General features: G+C 41.5%; 1 protein-coding gene across 1 annotated transcript in view; it reads left to right on the top strand.

Moving 5' to 3' along the window:
* The window catches only part of Arfgef3 (ARFGEF family member 3), a 164,881-nt gene extending 146,290 nt beyond the window's left edge, over positions 1-18,591 (top strand). Inside the window, exons 27-34 of the mRNA XM_021173858.3 lie at positions 2,653-2,781; positions 5,503-5,679; positions 7,089-7,203; positions 8,586-8,688; positions 8,921-9,052; positions 11,228-11,349; positions 14,169-15,381; positions 16,789-18,591. Of these exons, the coding sequence (XP_021029517.1) occupies positions 2,653-2,781; positions 5,503-5,679; positions 7,089-7,203; positions 8,586-8,688; positions 8,921-9,052; positions 11,228-11,349; positions 14,169-15,381; positions 16,789-16,980 (2,183 nt within the window). The 3' untranslated portion in view covers positions 16,981-18,591. The remainder of the gene's footprint in view (positions 1-2,652; positions 2,782-5,502; positions 5,680-7,088; positions 7,204-8,585; positions 8,689-8,920; positions 9,053-11,227; positions 11,350-14,168; positions 15,382-16,788) is intronic.
* The last annotated feature ends 711 nt before the right edge of the window (positions 18,592-19,302 follow it).

Raw genomic sequence — 19,302 nt, 5'->3', positions numbered from 1 at the left:
TGGGCTCTTCAACTAGTCCAGAAAGCCTTTTAATACAAAGGTTGATAAATCGGAGAAATGTATACATATATGGTCACGAGAGAGGGAAGGGCAAGGAAGTGAGCATAACACAGCACACTCCCATACTCTTAGGCAATGCTCAAAAACTTGTGAAGTGAGTGTCGAGGTGAAGATATGGGCCTAGGTTTGTTTCAAAGAGCTGTGTAGTAGAGAAAGTATAGAGAGTGTAGAAGCTAGTGGAAGCTGAGGAGTACTCAACATAAGTATTTTTCATGCTCATCGCAGCCCTAATCACCAGACTCTAGCAATCAAGGCTGTTCCCCGTCCTTGTATATAACAATGTCCCTTATCAAGTCATCTTTATGGCTTGTTGCACATAGGAAGGCCACCTGGCCCTTTCTGAAGTCACACTTCCTCCAGTGACTTGAGCTGGAAGTGGCAAACCAATTTGGCAAATGTAGAAATAGATCACCTTAATCCTACCATGTGGGGCATTGGGCTCTGCACAGACAGGCTGGTCTCCAGGTGAGCTGAGGTCTGAATGGTGATAATTCACCTTCATGACACAGTAGGTGTTCCCTCATGCTCCTGGAACTCTGGCCCCTGTCTAAGTTAACACACACACACACACACACACACACACAGACCCCACAAGATAAGCATGGCTAGAAGTCATGTAGACAATGGCCCAAGCTTCTGACCTATAGGCTAAACTCCTTCCCAGTTACCTAGCAACAGTAAAGACTATAAAAAGGGCGGTTCAGCCCCTGTTTGCTCTCTCTCACTAGTCTCTCTTGCTTCTTACCCCTCACTCTCACGTCTTGTGTGCACCCAACTCGCCAGCAAGAACAACGCTGCAACAGGATCCTTCCGCACACGTTTATTGGGAGAGCTTGATTGCAGAGGCAAAGTGACCCCAAGCCCAGAACTGGTGCTGCTTATATAGGCCTAGGAGAGGCGTGTCTCACACCCAGATTGGTTGTGCTTGGGTTATGCTTTTCACCTCATTTGCATGCCTACATCTGATTGGTTAACTTGTCTCTCATCTGATTGGTTAACTTGTCTCTCATCTGATTGGTTAACTTGTCTCTCATCTGATTGGTTAACTTGTCTCTCATCTGATTGGTTAATTTTGGTTAATTCTCAAAACCTCATCTTGGCAAAAGAACTTTACTGCCTATGTATGTGTGGTGGCCAGCGGAAGCCAGCTCCACCCTGCAACGGCACATGTGGCTTCCCACACTCATGCCCTCTCTCCTCTCTCTCTTCTCTTCTCTTCTCCTCTCTCTCTCTCTCTCTCTCTCTCTCTCTCTCTCTCTCTCTCTCTCTCTCTCTCTCTCCCTTCTCTCCTTCTCCCTGCCTTTCTATAATAAAGCTCTAAAAGCATAGAGAGTCTTTGCTCATCAAGATCTCCTGCACTCACTCTCGCAGCTGTTGGGAACCTCACCCCTCATCCCTCTTTCCTATAACCCTGGTGGCTTTAGCAAAGTAGCTGCAGGGCTCCCCAGGTAGGGCTGCCCCTTGGCCACTCCCTGAAGAGTGTGGGTCAGAGGCTTGAATGCCCACCCATGGCTGAGTGGAAAATGTTTGGCAGCTCTCCCACACCTGACAGACCAGAGAATAGGTAAAACTCTGGCAGGGTGTGGGTTCCCCTCCCACTTCCCCAGGGCCTCCTTTTTAGTTCCCAACACTACCATAGTAAACAAAGCATCTTGACTTAGATTAGGAGATATGCTGGAGCTGGAGTTGGGGGACAGTGGAAAGCTAGTTACAGAGTGTCTGTGTGAGATGACAATTTACATTGCATGATGCACACAATTAATGCCACTTAAGTTACAAAGAAAATAGTGGAAGTAGCAAATTTTATTATTTTAAAATAATAGGCAGGAAGGATAGAGATGTATCTATTTGGAAGAGAGCTTACCTCACATGAATAATGCGCTGGGTTTGATCTCCAGCACTATATAAATAGTATGATGTGTAACAAGTCCCAAAATCCCAGAACTTGGGAGATGACTGGTTATAAATTGATAATGGCATCTACCTTGTCAGCTATTATGTCCAGCTTTGTATATTCTATGTATGCTTACAATTTATATTTATATTTGCATTTTTCACTGGGCTGTAAATTATGTATATTGAAAATCCATGCATGATACTAACTGAGAATATATCAGTTCTTAAAACTGTTTATGTATTTGTATATTAGGCACATGTATGAGAGGTGGAAACTTCCAATCAGAAGTTCAAGGTCATCATTTGGTAAATAGCAAGTTTGAGGCTAGCATAGGCTACATGAGACCCTGTCTCAAAAGAAAAACAAGAGGATAGACAGAAATAAAGCTAAATGGACAATTTTATATCTGTATAATTATATGACTAGTTCCCAAGAAGTCTGACAGTCATTTCAGTCACTGCTATTTTTAGAAGTTGGAGTTCAGGAAGAATTAGAGTCTTGTTTTTTCCTTTGACTTTGTCAGACCATATTAGTTGACCTTTGCCTGCTCGTGGGCACCTAGAGCTAACACACTGTTTGACAATTGACATCCCATTGCCCTTTGCCATTCGTACATGGAATTAGCTTGGATCTTGCAAGTATTATTCTTCCTGATGCAGAGCTGGGTTTCTGAGCAGTCTGCCTTTTTTTTCCAGGTCTGATAGAAGTCTGGATCATCCTGTTGGAGCAGCTAACAGCAGCTGTGTCCAACTGTCCAAGGCAACACCAACCACCCACCTTAGATTTACTCTTTGAACTGTTGAGAGATGTTACCAAAACACCTGGTAAATGTCTATATCTGTTTCTATTGGAGTTATATGCTGTTAGACATTTAACTATTTTCAAGAAGGCATCTCTTTGGATATTTAACTGTTTTTCACTGTTAAGGCCAAGTTTCACTTACAGTAGATGCTCAGTAAATATGTATTTGATGGCTACAATGATGTTATTAGTAAGATATATCCCTGAAATTTTTACCAAAGTTGTGTTCTTTGATGCTGTTGGAGTCCCACATCAATCCATCTGTGCCATCAGTGTCTCCATAGGACAGCTGGCTTTGCCATTTGGCATGATTGCAGCCTTCTTCCTCGGCCAGATCTTACAGCCTTTGCAGCCCCAGTGCTGTTAGGAGAGATCAACTGATCCACCACTCATGAGCACATACCATACTAAGCAGCCTCTTGTCATGGTGATTGGATTTGGAAAAGGATACCTACTGCCGAAGATGGTCTCCTGTGTAGGAAAGAGACCTTAGAAATGCATCTCTTGTTCAGAGTTATTATTCATTTCAACGTTTCCTCTGTCAAAGAAACTTTTTATAGAAATGTAAGGTGTTTTTATTGGGTTTTTTTGTTTGTTTTTTATTTTGTTTTTTTTATTAGGTATTTATTTCATTTATATTTCCAATGCTATCCCAAAAATCCCCCACCCACTCACCCACTCCCACTTCTTGGCCCTGGCATTCCCCTGTACTGAGGCAGATAAAGTTTGCACGACCAATGGGCCTCTCTTTCCACTGATGGCCGACTAGGCCATCTTCTGATACATATGCAGCTAGAGACACGAGCTCCGGGGGGTACTGGGTAGTTCATATTGTTGTTCCACCTATAGGGTTGCAGATCCCTTTAGCTCCTTGGTTACTTTCTCTAGCTCCTCCATTGGGGGCCCTGTGATCCATCCAATACCTGACTGTGAGCATCCACTTCTGTGTTTGCTAGGCCCCAGCATAGTCTCACAAGAGACAGCTATATCTGGGTCCTTTCAGCAAAATCTTGCTAGTGTACGCAATGCTGTCAGTGTTTGGAGGCTGATTATGGGATTGTTATTTTATGGGTGCTTTGCCTGCATAAATGTCTGTGTACCACATGCATACAGTACTTGGAGAGGCCAGCAGAGGGCATCGGATCCCCTGAAACTGGAGTCAGACAATTGGGAGCTAATGTAAGGGTGATTGAACTCTGAATCGAACTCTGATCCTCTGGACTAGGAAGGTTCAGTTAAGAGCAGCCAGACTTTTAATTTTAGTTTTTACTAACGGAATTAGAACCTTAATGAAGCTACTAACCAGCTCCACAGTGAGCTGTCTATTCATCATTGTGATGACTTGATTATTAACACCTGCTTAAAATTCATTGTAAATTTGTAGCTATTCTCATATGTTTAAAAATTAAAAGCATCCCACTAAACAAAGCTTGCACCATGGCTTCTAAATATATCTCATTAGTAAGCACCATTTTCAATTTTTATATGAATAGTGTTTAACGTAATAAATATATATTTGTTAAAGTCCGTTAAATACTAAAGTTTTTTAACACTAAGTGAAAAGCAGTTAATAATGCCTTGTAAATGTCATAATGTTATTCACATTTATTTTAAATGTAGAATCACCTATATGGAATTTATGCATTTAAAAATACACATTCATACATGTACATTCAAGAAGTACTTTAAGGAAATGTGTTTAAATGGAATTATATCTGTATGTAAGTGTTTTTTTTTTCAATTTTTAGAGACAGGGTTTCTCTATGTAGCCCTGGCTGTCCTAGAACTCACTCTGTGGACCAGAAATCCACCTGCCTCTGCCTCCCAAGTGCTGGGATTAAAGGTGTGCGCCACCACTGCCCAGTTGTATGTAAGTTTTTTTTTCCTCTGTATTATGTAATGTTCATGTTATCTTTGATATCTTTTTCTTTTCTTGTTGGATCTTACTGTGTAGCCCACATTGGCCTGAAACTGGTAATCTGTCTTGACCCCCAAGTGCTAGGAGTATAAGCATATGCCAGCCCACCCTATTTGTACCTTGCTTTTAAAATCAAATTTTAAAAATCTATTAGTGTTTCTTTAAAGAAGCACAAAGATAATCTTTATAGCATTGCCTACAGAATCAAAAGACAACTCACATCTTAAATTTTCATCAGCACTGAAATTGATTAATAAAGTATACCTATATATAATGAAAATAGTGATCAGTGAAAATAAGGATTGTTTAAATTTTTTGATAATGTAAACTCTGTTTTCCATAGTTATCAAAGTAGTTTTTAAAGCTCTAAGCTAGTGTGGTGGGAAATGGCTAAAATCACAGATGGCTCTGCCAGGGAAACACAAGTCCAAGAGTTCAAAGCCTGTCTGGACAACAGAGTGAGACTCAGACTATTATAAATAAAACTATATACCTTGGTGTTCCATGTAAGAATATATATAATATATTTTGACATTCTTTCCTAAATGCACATATGTGTTTATATGTTTGAATATGAGAACTAAGAGATCAAGTGGCATTTTAAATTGGTGATATTTGAATTTTTTATGTGTATTCGTATACCTGCAGAGCTATAGTCATACAAAGAAGTAAAATGCCCATTATTGCCCCCAGTGAGTTGTCAATTCTCCCCACACTTTCTCAAGAATAGGGAAAATTTTTTGAAAGAGATCTTTGATACCAGCCATAGCAAGAAGCCCCCGTCCCTCTTGGAATTGTAATTCTGACCCTCCTCTTTCCTTTTCAGGCCCTGGGTTTGGAATCTATGCAGTTGTTCACCTTCTCCTTCCTGTGATGTCTCTGTGGCTCCTCCGTAGCCACAAGGACCATTCCTACTGGGATGTGGCATCTGCTAACTTCAAGCACGCCATTGGTCTGTCCTGTGAGCTGGTGGTGGAACACATTCAAAGCTTTCTACACTCAGGTAGCTGCAGAGCCAGAGCCAGAGCCTGCCCTTGTAGGCATTGCTTCTCCAGGCTTCTCAAAGTGCTTCAAGAAACCCTGGTGCAAATGCCTTTGTTGAAGATACGATAACCTAATAGCAGGTCTAGTGTAGCTAGGCATAAGAGGAAAGGCTTAATCAAATACACAGCTTTTTAAAATCCTCATAGCCAAAGTATGCAGAGGTGGGATATCTTGTTGTTTGTGCTTTTTCATAGAAAGAAAGCAAATAAAAGAAATAGAATTTAGAAAGGCCTCTGATTACCAACATGAAGTTACTTATCAGGACAGAGATAAAGGGAAGTTCCTTAGTGCCCTGTGGCACTTTGAAAAATATACATGTTAGTGGAGAGTTATGTTGAAGTGGCAGATAGAGAAGGACAGGCAGGACAGCAGCCTGGGGACCTGAGCAGGGACCTCTGTAAGAGTCGGACTTTGCTCTCGAGCTGCTTTGGGAGGAAAAAGAAGCATAGCTTCGAAACAAAAGGGGAAAATACACAGAAGCAAGAGGCCTTCTCCCTAGAAAAGACAAAAGAGACAAAGCAGAATGTGGGCCCCAAGGAGTTTAAAGCAAGAATAGGAAATTGCGTCGATACTAAATTCAGTGAGGGTAATTTGTCCTGCAGAATAAAACTGCTGATGGTGTGGGGAGGGATTTCCACAGCTGATGGAGGAGGGAGGGATATCCACACGAAGGCAGTGAGTGTGTCTCAGGGGGTTGGTACTTTTGAGCAGGCTGTTGCCTTGCACTGAGGGGTGTGGAAGCAATGCCACTGAAAATTGCTTCTGTAGCATCACAAGGACCCTAAGGAAAACACACAGATACAGTCCTAGAGTGGACAATTAGATTGGCTTGGAGACCTCTGTTTCCTTTACTCTACAAATGCTGTGCAGATGGAAGCCAGATAGACAAAGGTTCAGAAATCACCAAGCTGAGACAGGGCTGCTTGCTTGCCCAAGAGCACCTAAATATAATTCGGTTTTCATCACCAAGAAAAGTATATTTGAATTTTTCTTTTTAGGTGCATTTTTTTCAGCAGCCCATTTTTGGGTCATATATTTATTACAGTCTGTCTTGTTTGAGTAGATTAATTATATGCTAAACTTTTCATGATACACACACGCACAATCGAACCACATATTTCATCTTTCTGTATCTACAAATGAGATGAATTATGTCAAAATTGGATAAAAGAACTCCAAGAAAAACATTGTTTTGCTATATTTTGTTTGTTTTTGACAGGCTGTAAGGGAAGGTATACAGCATTCTTTTTTCCTTTTCCCAAATGTATATCTTTTAATGTCTCAGACTTTCTTCTTTTGCCAGAGATGGCCATTCCATTCTCCCCTGTTTCACTAGAGCTTTAAGAATCTTACTCCTTCTTCCTGCAGACATCAGGTATGAGAGTATGATCAACACCATGCTGAAGGACCTCTTTGAGCTACTGGTAGTATGCGTGGCCAAGCCCACAGAAACCATCTCCAGGGTGGGCTGTTCCTGCATTAGGTGAGGAGAGGGTCCCTTGGCTCTTTACAAGGGTGGGGCTTTATCATAGAATCCCAAGAAGTTGTCTTTTATGGTAGTGACTCACTTTGTGGATTGCCTTTCAGAAATAATGTATAATTAATAGCTCCCCCTCTTTGGTGTTCAGTCAACATGTGCTTAGTGCTCGGGGGTAGAGGAGGAGGGTGAGAATTGAAGGTGGATGGAGCCTGAGATTTAGTGCCCACTGCCAGCTCCTAGTCACCAAGTAGATTGCTTCAGTCTGTTCCCGAGTTCTATGTACCACTCTGGGGGGGGGGCGCTTCTCTCAAGTCTTAGGGTCTTGCTCCAATACCCACTCCTAACAAGCTCCATTTTGGAGTCTAGAGTATTGTTTCCATGTATGATGAGGACATAAAATTCTTCTTGTGAAAATGTTACTAAATAGTTCCACTCTCCCATCTCTTTAATGTAAAGATATTGAGAACGATGATGTAACTGCCAGGTATACGTGTATAATCCCAGAACTCAGGAGGGCGATTAAAGAGACGTAGAGTTCTAAGTCACTCTAGGCTACTCAGTAAGGCCAATTCTCAAAGAAAAAAATCATAATGACTAACAGAGAGAGAATCACTGAGGGGTTTGTACATACCTACAGAGGGGTTAATTTAATACCCAGAAAGAAGGTGTGGCAAACAGGATGGTAACAATGGTGACACTTGGTTCCTACTTCAAAGAGATTTTCTTCATTCCTTTTCTATTGCTACAATAAAAACACCTTCTATAAGTTGACCAAGGCAACTCACAAAAGGAATCAATTAATTGGGCTCACAGTTCTAGAGGGTTAGAGTCCATGGTGGTGGAGCAAGGGCAGGCCAGTAGGAACTGCTAAGAGCCCACACCTCAAACTGCAATCAGAAAGCTGAGAGTACACAGCACTTAGGATGGTCAAAAGCTTTTGAAGCCTTTAAGCCATCCCTCCCCAAACAGCTACTAACTGGGGACCATGTATTTAAAGCAAAGATTTCCTGAAACATCTCATTTAAACCACCACAGTACGTCTAGGCACTCTAGCTGGGAGAACAAGATAACAGGCACAAGGAGATAAGAATAAGATAAGAGTTTGGGTCTTATTTTACATAGTTATGATTTGTAGAGGAGTGGTAATAAATGGTGTCAGAATGGGGAAATGAATAAAGGGTATATAGCCTTGCATATGAGCCTAAGATGGAAATTCATTGGTGTTTCCAAATTAAAATGGTAGATATTAGCATCTTGACAATGAAATATCAGAGAGGTGGAAGACAGGACTCCTCCTGTTAACAAAGTAATTGCAGGGTAAACCTGTGCACAATTCAACTTTGAAGACAACAGAATTTCTGGACTGAGGCCATGCCTTTTGGCAGGTACGTCCTCGTGACAGCAGGTCCCGTGTTCACGGAGGAGATGTGGAGACTTGCATGCTGTGCCCTTCAGGATGCCTTCTCAGCCACCCTCAAGCCAGTGAAGGTAAGATGCCACAATGAGGGATGCAAAATTGTTTTCTTCTTCCTTGGCCCCCTGAGGCTTGGTCAGTCTGAACACCTGACTTCTGCTTACTTTCTCATATGAGGAAGTTGCACAGTAGCAGAGCATGAGGAAAGAAAAATCCTACGTTGGTTATCTTATCCATGTCAGGCTCGAGACTGGGCCTGTCACTGAACTGAGACAAACCCTATGAACACCTGCTGTTCCTCCCTAGGACCTGCTAGGCTGCTTCCATGGTGGTACAGAGGGCTTCAGTGGAGAAGGCTGCCAGGTGCGTGTAGCAGCACCCTCTTCCTCCCCGAGTGCTGAGGCTGAGTACTGGCGCATCCGGGCCATGGCCCAGCAGGTAAGAGCTGGAGTGTGGGTGTTGGGGACTCCAGGAGCTAGAATGCATCATCTTGTATGTCCGGCATCACCAGGACCTTCTATCTCTTGCCGACATACACATTGAGGCCTTGAGGTTTTGCCAGTATCATTTTCCCACTGGAATGAATGGCTTTAGCTCATTCTTGCAACACCATCTTTGCTGGTTGCATCCTTTAGTTCTCAGATCAGAGCCTATCTTATAGCCTGGATTCCATCTACACCTTGCTTAGGCTACTTAGAAGAGTTTTCTAAATACATAGAAGGATTTTCTAAATACTATTGCTGCTAAATATGAGTGACTAAAGATGGTTTGTGTATTACATTTTTATCACCTATTACTGATCACAGTCCTTAATAGTTTTGAATGACTTAGCACATTTGAGTTAAATTTCTCCATACAACCTGGGTTTGGTTGTTAGCGCCCACATCAGGGAATCTGTTGAGAAGTTTCCTGGTTGCTTCTGAAGGAATTCCCCCAGCAGCAAATGAGACAAGAAAGATCCTTCCACATTCAACTTCTCACCTCCTCTATTGAGCACACTCATAATGTCCTAGGACATGACTATTGGCTCTGAAGGAAGAGGCATGTCCATAGGAGCATCCATATTGTTTATACAGAAGAAGGGACAAAAGAAAAGTAAGGCTGTTTTGAAGAGCCTCTTCAACAGGGTGGCAACTATAGCCAGGGTAGCTCCCATGAGAGATAAGCCTCTAACCAGGAAGCTGTGACAGCTGGCTCAGTTTTCACATGGTATCTTCACCTATGTTCAAGCATGAATTAAGAATATAAAAATAACAGCTGGACATGGGGGCTAATGTCTACAGTTCAGCACAAGGAGGCAGAGGGAGCTCGAATGCAGGCTAACTTAGGCTATAGAGTGAGTTCCAAGTCAGCTTGGTGATCCCGTTTCAAACTCAATGACCAATGGAAACATCAGTAGAGAACCCTGTTCTGAAATCAGTGGTTAGTGGAGAACAGGGAGTTATTTCACGTCAAAGTGTTTCTTTCTTTCCTCATTTCCAACTTTCTATATTTACAGTTAAAAAAAAAAAGCTAGTTTGTTCAATTAAAAATTAGTCCCATTAAAATGGGGGAAAGTTTCCTTGAAAAGATGATCTTGGTATTTTCAGTCGCTTCTACCTAAGGCACATTAGTAGTCCTGATAGAGTGGTCCAGTAAGGAGCTGAGAGTCTTAGCCTCATTCGTTTGTTTGTTTGTTTGTTTGAGACACAGTCCTGGCTATGCTGGAGCTCACAGTGGTCTGTCTGCCTCTGTTTCCTGAGTACTGGGATGAAAGGCACAAACCGCCATGCTTGGCTGAGTCTTAGTTTCTCATTCCTGACTTGGATATAAAAATCAGAGATAAGGGGATATGGCAAAGTGTAAGGTACTTGCCTAGCATGTGTAAGTCCCTCCAGAACTGATACATACATATATGTACATATACGTATATATTTTTTAAACACACACACACATTTGCTTATAGCTCCTGTCCTGGTTAGTTTTTTGTCACCTTGACACAGCTAGGGTCATCTGGGAAACCTCAGTTGAAAACATTTCTCCATCAGATTGGCTTTTGATCATGTTCCTGATTAATGATGAATGTGGAGCCACCCCTGGGCTGGCATTCCTGGGTGAATAAGAAAGCAGTCTGAGCAAGTCATGGGACAAAGTCAGTAAGCTGCAGTCTTCCATGGTCACTGCTTCAATTCTTGCCTCCTGGTCCCTGTATGAGACCTAGTCCTGACTTTCTTCCTAGATGGACTATGACCTGAAAGTTGTAAGGTGAAATTAACCCTTTTCTCGCCAAGTTGCTTATGGTCACGGTGTGTATCACAGCAATAGAAAGCAAATCGGGTACAAGCCTAATGTATTTCTTATTGCTACCTAGTTCAATACTTGGAGTATAATGAACTGACATGTGATAGAACACTAATCGTTTTATTAGTGTTGGCAGCATTTATTATTTGTTCTGCATATGTTATGTACTTGTATCTTTAATTCATCAGCTATAGCAGGTGGAAGTCATTGTCTTCCCGTTTTATAGGTAAAGACATGGGTACAAAATAGATTACTTACCCAGGGCTACTAGCAACCTGTCAGTAGAGTTGGTAGATGTGGGCTTCTGAACCGTCCCTTTGTATATGTCTGCAGGTGTTTATGTTGGACACCCAGTGCTCACCAAAGACTCCAAACAACTTCGATCACGCGCAGTCCTGTCAGCTCATCATTGAACTGCCTCATGATGAGAAACCAAATGGACATGCCAAGAAAAGGTACTCTGTTGTACACACAGACCTCATGAATACGAAAGCTCACCAACTCCCACACTCTAGCTAGGCACACTAACCACATTGTAGAGTCACTTAACAGTGGTTTCCATAAAAATGGGAAGCCTTTTAACCAAATGCCATGCATGTCATGTTTATTATTTAATCTGCCATAGGGAACTAACACAGGCTAGGTGACTGACAGAACAGGTGTATTTTCTCACAGTTTTGAAGACTGAAAGACTTCTTTTGGCTTGTGGATGGCTGTCTGAGACCTCACATGATGGCTCCCCTGTTTTTTAATACAGATTTCCTCTAGCAAAGGCTGTGTGTACACTGGATTCAGATCCACCAAATGACCTCATTTTTACTTAACTATCTTCCTGAAGACCCTTCCTGTAAATATGGTCGCATTCTGACGAGGAATTGGGAGTTCAGTATATGCATTTGGACAGGATACACTCCAGCTCATAAAATCATGTGTGTAATATTTAGAGATTATTAAATTTTAACACAAAAATCAGAACAATCAGTTGTACCCAGAATCCAAGGCCAGCTAGACATTATAGCAAGACTGGTTGAAATATGGTAACTACCAAATTTCAGGAATGGTAAAATTCAGACCATTTCAATGAAGACATACAACTCTGCTGTCAAGAGGCAAAAAGATCCCTGTCTTACCAGAAGGGGAAAAACAGTTTCTCTTTTTAAATACTGTTATCCAGCCTGAAAATCCTGGATTTCTGAGCTGGAAACAAAGCTCCCTGGTTTTGCTTCAACACATTAATAGTAACGATTGCTTATTTAACACTGTATAAAGGCACAACAGATAAAATTCCACTTTCATTTTAACCCATGGGGACAAGAAAAGCCAACTTAAGTATCCAAGAGTATGCAGTCATCCAGCAGGAAAGCCAGAAGTGCAACAAAGGTCTGTCAGAGCCCAGGAGCTCAGCCCTTCACCACTTTGGGGAGCAAGGTAGGGTAGTGGACTGGGGTTTGCGTTCCTCCAAACTTGTATTTTAATCCTAGCTGCTCAGGTTATGCTTAGAAGGTAGGAACTTTGGTAAATCATGATGGCTGAACCCTTCATGAACGGGATTAATGCCATTAAAAGAAACAGGAGCAATCCCCGTCACTATATTAAGGGCACAGCTAAAAGACAGCTTCTACAGCTACCAGAATCCAGCCATACTGATACTCTATTCTTCCTACATACAAAACAGTATGAAATCAACCTCTTTGATTATAAACAGGGCAATCTTTAGGATTTCTCTATAGCTAAGACAGTTGTTGCTATTGCAAAGGCTCTTGGTAACTTGTGTAACAGCTTGTTAATATAGCTATTTGAATACTATAACCATTTAGGTTACATTTCCAGGGACTATTTTAGCTAAGCATTTGGTGTACCAAAAATACATGGAATATATATTTAAGTTATGAAATATGAATAAAATAAAATATTCATGAGCCTGTCATGCAAAAGAGCTTTAACCAGTAGCCCATGAATTCTTCCCAGATTCTAGCTTCTGTCTCCCCAGCGTCGACTTTTAAGTTGTCTACTTTCTATGTTAAAGATTATAAAAAACTAAGATACTGCTACGCCATTTGAAGATGTTACTTTGAAATAAAGATGATAGAAAAGCGAGTAGATCTGTAAAGGACTTCCCTTTTAATTTGGATCCTAATGTTGTAGACCTGGAAGTACTTAGAGCAAATTGGTAATGTTCTAGTTTCCTTCCTGTTTCTGTGATAACACTCAGACCAAAAGGAACTGGAGGAAGAAAGGGTTTATTTGGCTTACACTTCCAGATCATAGTCCATCATTGAAGGAAGTCATGGCAGGAACTTGAATCACAAACCATAAATTTGGTGTCTCTCTCACAGTCTCATGCTTCACTAATTTCCGTATACCCCAGACTTCCTGCTTAGGAAATGCTGCGTCCACAGTGATCTGGCGTTTCCTAAAGGCACTCAATTCACCCCCTCACAGACCAATGTCCACAGACCAATATGATTAAGTCTCAATTGAAATGTTTTATTAGGTGACTCTAGACTTTTGTCAAGTTGACCCCTAATGCTAATTAGGACAGGTAGCTTCTAGAACCTTCTGGAGTGTAATAAATATTCAGGTTTCCTAATACTGAATAACTTATAAAAAATATCTACATAGGAGCTGGGAGAAAGGGAAGAGGGTGAGTTCCTGTTTAATGTAAAGAATTTCTCCCAGAGATGAAGAAAAGTTTCTATAGAGACAGTGATGTTTATATCAGCATGGTAACTACACTTAGAACCAATAAATTGGATAGTTAAAAAACAGTTGTGCATGTGTGTAAGAAAACAGGGCAAAAGGTTGGAAGGGTTAGGGTGTTCTGGCTTATAATTATACCTGTTTTTTTTTTTATTAAATGCTGTTTTTATTTCCTATAGCTTGATAACTCAGTATCTTCTTACAGCCTACAGCTCCTAGATTTTAAAAAGAGCCAGGAATTCTATCAGCCATGATTAAAATAGCTTTCCTCCTTTAAAATTAGATATTAAAGTGCAAGCAAGATGGCTCAATGGGTAAAGGTAATTACAGCCAGGTTTGATGGCTTAAGTTAGATCCCCCTGTACACTCATCATTGTGGAAGTGGAGAACTGAATCCCACCAGTTGTCCTCTGACCTCCACACACATAAGTAATTCAAAATTTCTGAACACAGATTTAGTTTGGAGTTTCACGTGTTCTGAAATGGACCATGCCTGTCTTGCTGTGAAAGAAGAAAAAATAAATAAATAAAAAGGCAGAAAGCCACTAACCAGCTCCTGTCTTTGCTTCTGAAGTGTCTCTTTCAGGGAGATTGTGGTTAGCTTGCTCTCGCACCAAGTGCTGCTCCAGAACCTGTATGACATTCTGCTGGAAGAGTTTGTCAAAGGCCCCTCTCCGGGAGAGGAGAAGACAGTCCAAGTACCAGACACCAAGCTGGCCGGCTTCCTCAGATACATTTCCATGCAGAACCTGGCTGTGATATTTGACCTGCTGCTGGACTCCTACAGGACGGCCCGGGAATTCGACACCAGCCCAGGGCTGAAATGCCTGCTAAAGAAAGTGTCTGGCATTGGAGGAGCAGCCAATCTCTACCGCCAGTCGGCCATGAGCTTTAACATTTACTTTCACGCCCTGGTTTGCGCGGTTCTCACCAACCAAGAAACGATCACAGCCGAGCAAGTAAAGAAAGTGCTATTCGAAGAGGAGGAGAGAAGCTCGGATTCCTCCCAACAGTGCTCATCGGAGGATGAAGACATCTTTGAGGAGACTGCGCAGGTGAGCCCCCCACGAGGCAAGGAGAAAAGGCAATGGCGGGCACGCCTGCCGTCGCTCAGTGTGCAGCCAGTAAGCAATGCAGACTGGGTGTGGCTGGTCAAGAGGCTGCACAAGCTGTGCATGGAGCTCTGTAACCACTACATCCAGATGTACCTGGACCTGGAGAGCAGCTTAGAGGAGCCACTTACCTTCAAGAGCGACCCGTTCTTCATTCTCCCTTCCTTCCAATCCGAATCGTCCACCCCATCAACAGGTGGCTTCTCCGGGAAAAACACACCCTCGGAAGATGACCGCAGGGAGCACCTGAGTGAGCCTCAAAGTCTGAGGGTCGGCAGTGGGGACATGCTGATGCTGCCTCCCAGCCCCAAGACAGAGAAGAAGGATCCTGGCCGCAAGAAAGAGTGGTGGGAGAGTGCAGGGAATAAGATTTGCACAATGGCCGCTGACAAGACCATCTCAAAGCTGATGACTGAGTACAAGAAGAGAAGGCAGCCACATAACCTGCCCCCATTCCCCAAGGAAGTCAAAGTGGATAAGAAAGGGGAGCCCTTGGGGCCCCGGGGTCCTGACTCCCCGCTGCTTCAGCGGCCACAGCATCTCATAGACCAAGGGCAGATGCGCCATTCCTTCAGCGCAGGCCCAGAGCTACTGAGGCAGGAGAAGAGACCTCGTTCAGGCTCCACAGGAAGCTCCCTTAGTGTCTCTGTGCGGGATGCAGAAGCACAGATCCAGGTCAGTTCCTGCTAGCCGTTTTCTCGGTTACAGATAACAAAAGTGTCCCCCTTGCAGAGTCTGCATCCTCAAAGATGTGATGGAAACCAAGGGGGACTGAGGGTCGAAATCGGGTGGCTGAGTGCCTGCCACTGCCCTCAATGTAGAAAGCCTTGGGTTACATCTGTCAGCAATGCTCTGAACTAAGTCCTGTAAATCTGAAATTCCAGCACGTAGGAAGTGAAGGCAGAGAGAGAGTTCAATATTATGCTTGGCTACCTTTGAGCTACATGCTGTGGACAGCTCAGGCTACAGAAGAGGGAGAGGGGATAGAGAGATCTGACACATAGCAGATTATGTAAATCATACCTCCAAGTCAGAAAATGACTGGGCCTAGGCTGTGGCCTCTGCTGAGGAAACAAATTTTTCTTCTCAGATCACTTTAAAAACCATTTTTCTATGTTGTGACCTATTACTGAGAAGTAGGAAGCCACATGTATAAAATTGGTGGGCTTTAGCTGCCATTGAGTCCTCCTGTTGTTGCTCGAATGTGGCACTGATGGTGTTCTGAACAGTGTTTAGAGGGAAAAGCCCAAGCAATGCTACTGAATTAAAACAATGAATTATTTCTAACCATGTTGAGCACACATAAAGCCTGTTAAAGTGAGTTTGAGCAGAAAACAGCATTGTTAGTGTTTATTCGGTTAAAGGAAACATGGAAACAAAGAACTAGGAAGGTTCTAGATAAAGTCCTTTCTTGTAGAATCTTGCTACAGAAGCAGTACATCAAAAGATAGAGGATCCTACATCCCTCGGAACAAACATGCAGGTACATACACTTGAAATTAGTATGCCTCTTGCAAGACTTTTTCTTTGAAACTCTACATAGAAGTAAACTTGGTAAGACAGAATCTGTATAAGTTGTACTAAACTCATTTCTTCAGTACCAGGGATTGACCCAAGGTTCCACGCATGCAAGGCAAGCCCTCTACTATGAGGGGCATCCTGATTTGGACTGAAAAACTTTTTTTAACTATTCAGTAACAATGAGATAGGTATTTATTTCTCAGCAGATAAGTTTCATGGTAAATCCTGTATCTTAACTGGTTTATCATGTGTTGGGGTTTTAATGATTTTGCATCTTCTTCGAAATTAAGGAAGAACTATCCCAAGTGATCCAGGTGTTAGCAGACAGCTGATTGAACTCCCAAATGCTCTGTAGACATTTGCTCTTCCTAGATGATTCTCTGTCATCCTCCAATATGTGAAATAAAAACTACTTTATTATTAAAGGTCTTTAAGTTTTAGAACTATATCCTGTCTAAGCCTGATTTTAAAAAAGAACAACAATGAAAAAAATAACATAATTCATATGGCACTTGCAAAGCCATGAGATAGCCAGTAATTCTCTTCCATCCTTTCTCATAGGCGTGGACCAACATGGTGCTAACTGTTCTCAATCAGATTCAGATCCTTCCAGACCAGACCTTCACTGCTCTCCAGCCAGCCGTGTTCCCATGCATCAGCCAGCTGACCTGTCACGTAACTGACATCCGAGTCCGTCAAGCTGTGAGGGAATGGCTGGGAAGAGTGGGCCGTGTCTATGACATCATTACTTAGAGGACTCAAATCCTAAGGAAATGCCTACAGCATCTGCCTGTCCATCCAGCTGACTGCATTTTCCCAACCACCATCCCACTCAAACCAGGTCTCTGAGAAACTAGTTCTCTGGAACCTAGTAACAAAGCTTTTTCTAAGCTCTCCTTAACTAGTCAACCTTGGGTTAGTCTGGATGCCAACATAGTATACAAGTGGCAGTAGTGATCTCTGGCCTTGAACATTATTACAGAAGAGTCCACATTACTTGATACATTTCTAAATTTAATTTCCAAGTGCATTTGCTTGCAGTATTATTACCCAAATGGGTCATTTTCAACACTTTCCCTTGGAAGCCCTTGGCTGATCCATTTTGAGTCATCATTTTCACAACTAAGTCCTAAGAAAACATTTGCCGGTAAGTCAAGCTGGTATAAAGTCATATATCTGGCACCAGACATAATTAATCAGAAAAACGTATAATCTGATTATAGTTTGGTTGGGAAGAAAACTGCAGAAGTGTTTTGTTTTTTTTTTTCTCAGTGTTCCAATCAAGAAAGAAATTACTTCTAAAATATATTCAGGAACATTTCAACGTTATTCTTAAGGTTTTTAGATTTTTATGTTAATATTCATAAATTCCCCAGGTAAGGTACTGTTGTGCCTTTATGTCTCTGTTTTTAAAGGAAGGAAATTCTTTCCAAGCATGATTTTAAGTCTGTGACATTAACATGAAGCACCCAGTGGTGCATGTTGTCATGAGACTTGATACTGACTACCCTGTGTGTACCATGAGTCTTTGCTTCTGTTTCCAAGGCAGACAAAGAAAAGAAAGAAAATTGGTGCCTTAGTCTTTGTTGCACAGATATTTCTATGCCCCACAATTATCTCAACAATAATGTACGACACTCAGTTTTAAGAAAGATTTAGATTCATTTTATATCAGTATCTTTTGGAGGAAAGGAACTCAGAGTCCTCCATTTGGTGAGCATACTTCTCAGGGGAGGGGCAAGAACTGTGGGATGGGAAGACAGCTGGAAGGGGTGGGCTGGGGCTGTGATAGAATCATTGTAAGTCTTCAACTACAATACAGTTGTGAAATGATGGTGTCGGTTATACACACATTAGACTGAATGGGAAGGGACATAGTGAATTTAGAAAACTATTTTTTTTCTATATAAAACATTTCTCTCTAGTAAATTTACTCTCTTTTAACTCATGTTATTCAGACCAATATTTTACCTGGAAATTTCTTTTTCTAAGTATTATTAGACAATGACTTTGAAATATAGACCCATATCGATTGGGGGTTAATAACTGAGCCTGAGGCTTATACATACTTAGGAACCACAGCTCCCCCAGAGCCCTTACCACAATATATTTTATATTTTTTACATTATAATAATGACTAAAGCTTTTTAGACAAGCCCACTTACACTCTATAGTATAGGATTAGTTACTGAAGCATTCATGGCATTTAACCAGTGCCTAAAAGTGTATTCATGCATCATCCTCTAAAAATGAAACCTCCACTCTTAAGTATTGAAGGATTTAAGAGGGATTGAACTTTATCCAGTGGTAATATTCATAAACGTCAACCTCTGCGAGAACTATATAGATATCCACAGGATCAGAGCAAGGCTTTTCAGCGTATGTAGAAAGTCAAAAAAAAAAAAAAAAAAGTCCCCATTATTCAACACATTGCCTAAACAACTCAGAGCATAGAGGACATTTTCCTATCCCACAAAGCAATCTTTCCCTCTAGACAGTGAATCAACTCGGGTAATAAGTTTAAAAACTAAGCTAAACATGTTTTAGTTTCTCTGTTTACTTATGTTGGCAATCAAACCAAGGCTTTGTGCAAACAACATAGATGTTCTACACTATTGAGCTGTGTATCTTAACTGTTGGAATATACAATGAATTATTTTACCTTCAACTTTTGATTTTATGTATCTTGTAAATGCAGTTGAGATTTAAAGATGTTATTCTTCTAATTTAACTTAACAAAAGCAGTATACCCTAGTTGTTTCCTTTTGTAGATTCTTTGGAAAATCTGTTCTTGGTCAGCCAGGTAGTACCTCTATTTACTAGAAAAAGGTCTTTGGTGAACCAGATTACAGAATTATAGCATGTCACAAAATGTGGCTCTTCACAAAGTATAAAAGCCAGTTTCCTTGTACAAATACCCCAGAAGTATGTTAGTTACTTGTTCTGAAATAAGACCCCATCCTCCCTCAGACTGGCTACTAAAAGCATACAAGACTAGTTTATGAAAGTGTTCTCTAACATCCTAATTGTGGGTCTTGAGAATAAAAGAATGAGATGTACCCAACTCCTTACCTG

The sequence above is a fragment of the Mus caroli genome, unplaced genomic scaffold (assembly GCF_978045245.1).
Source record: "Mus caroli unplaced genomic scaffold, Mus_caroli_1 scaffold_9, whole genome shotgun sequence".
In the NCBI taxonomy this organism is placed as follows: Eukaryota; Metazoa; Chordata; class Mammalia; order Rodentia; family Muridae; genus Mus; species Mus caroli.
The sequence above is the reverse complement of the archived record's forward strand: the minus strand, read 5'-3'. Positions and strand labels throughout refer to the sequence as shown.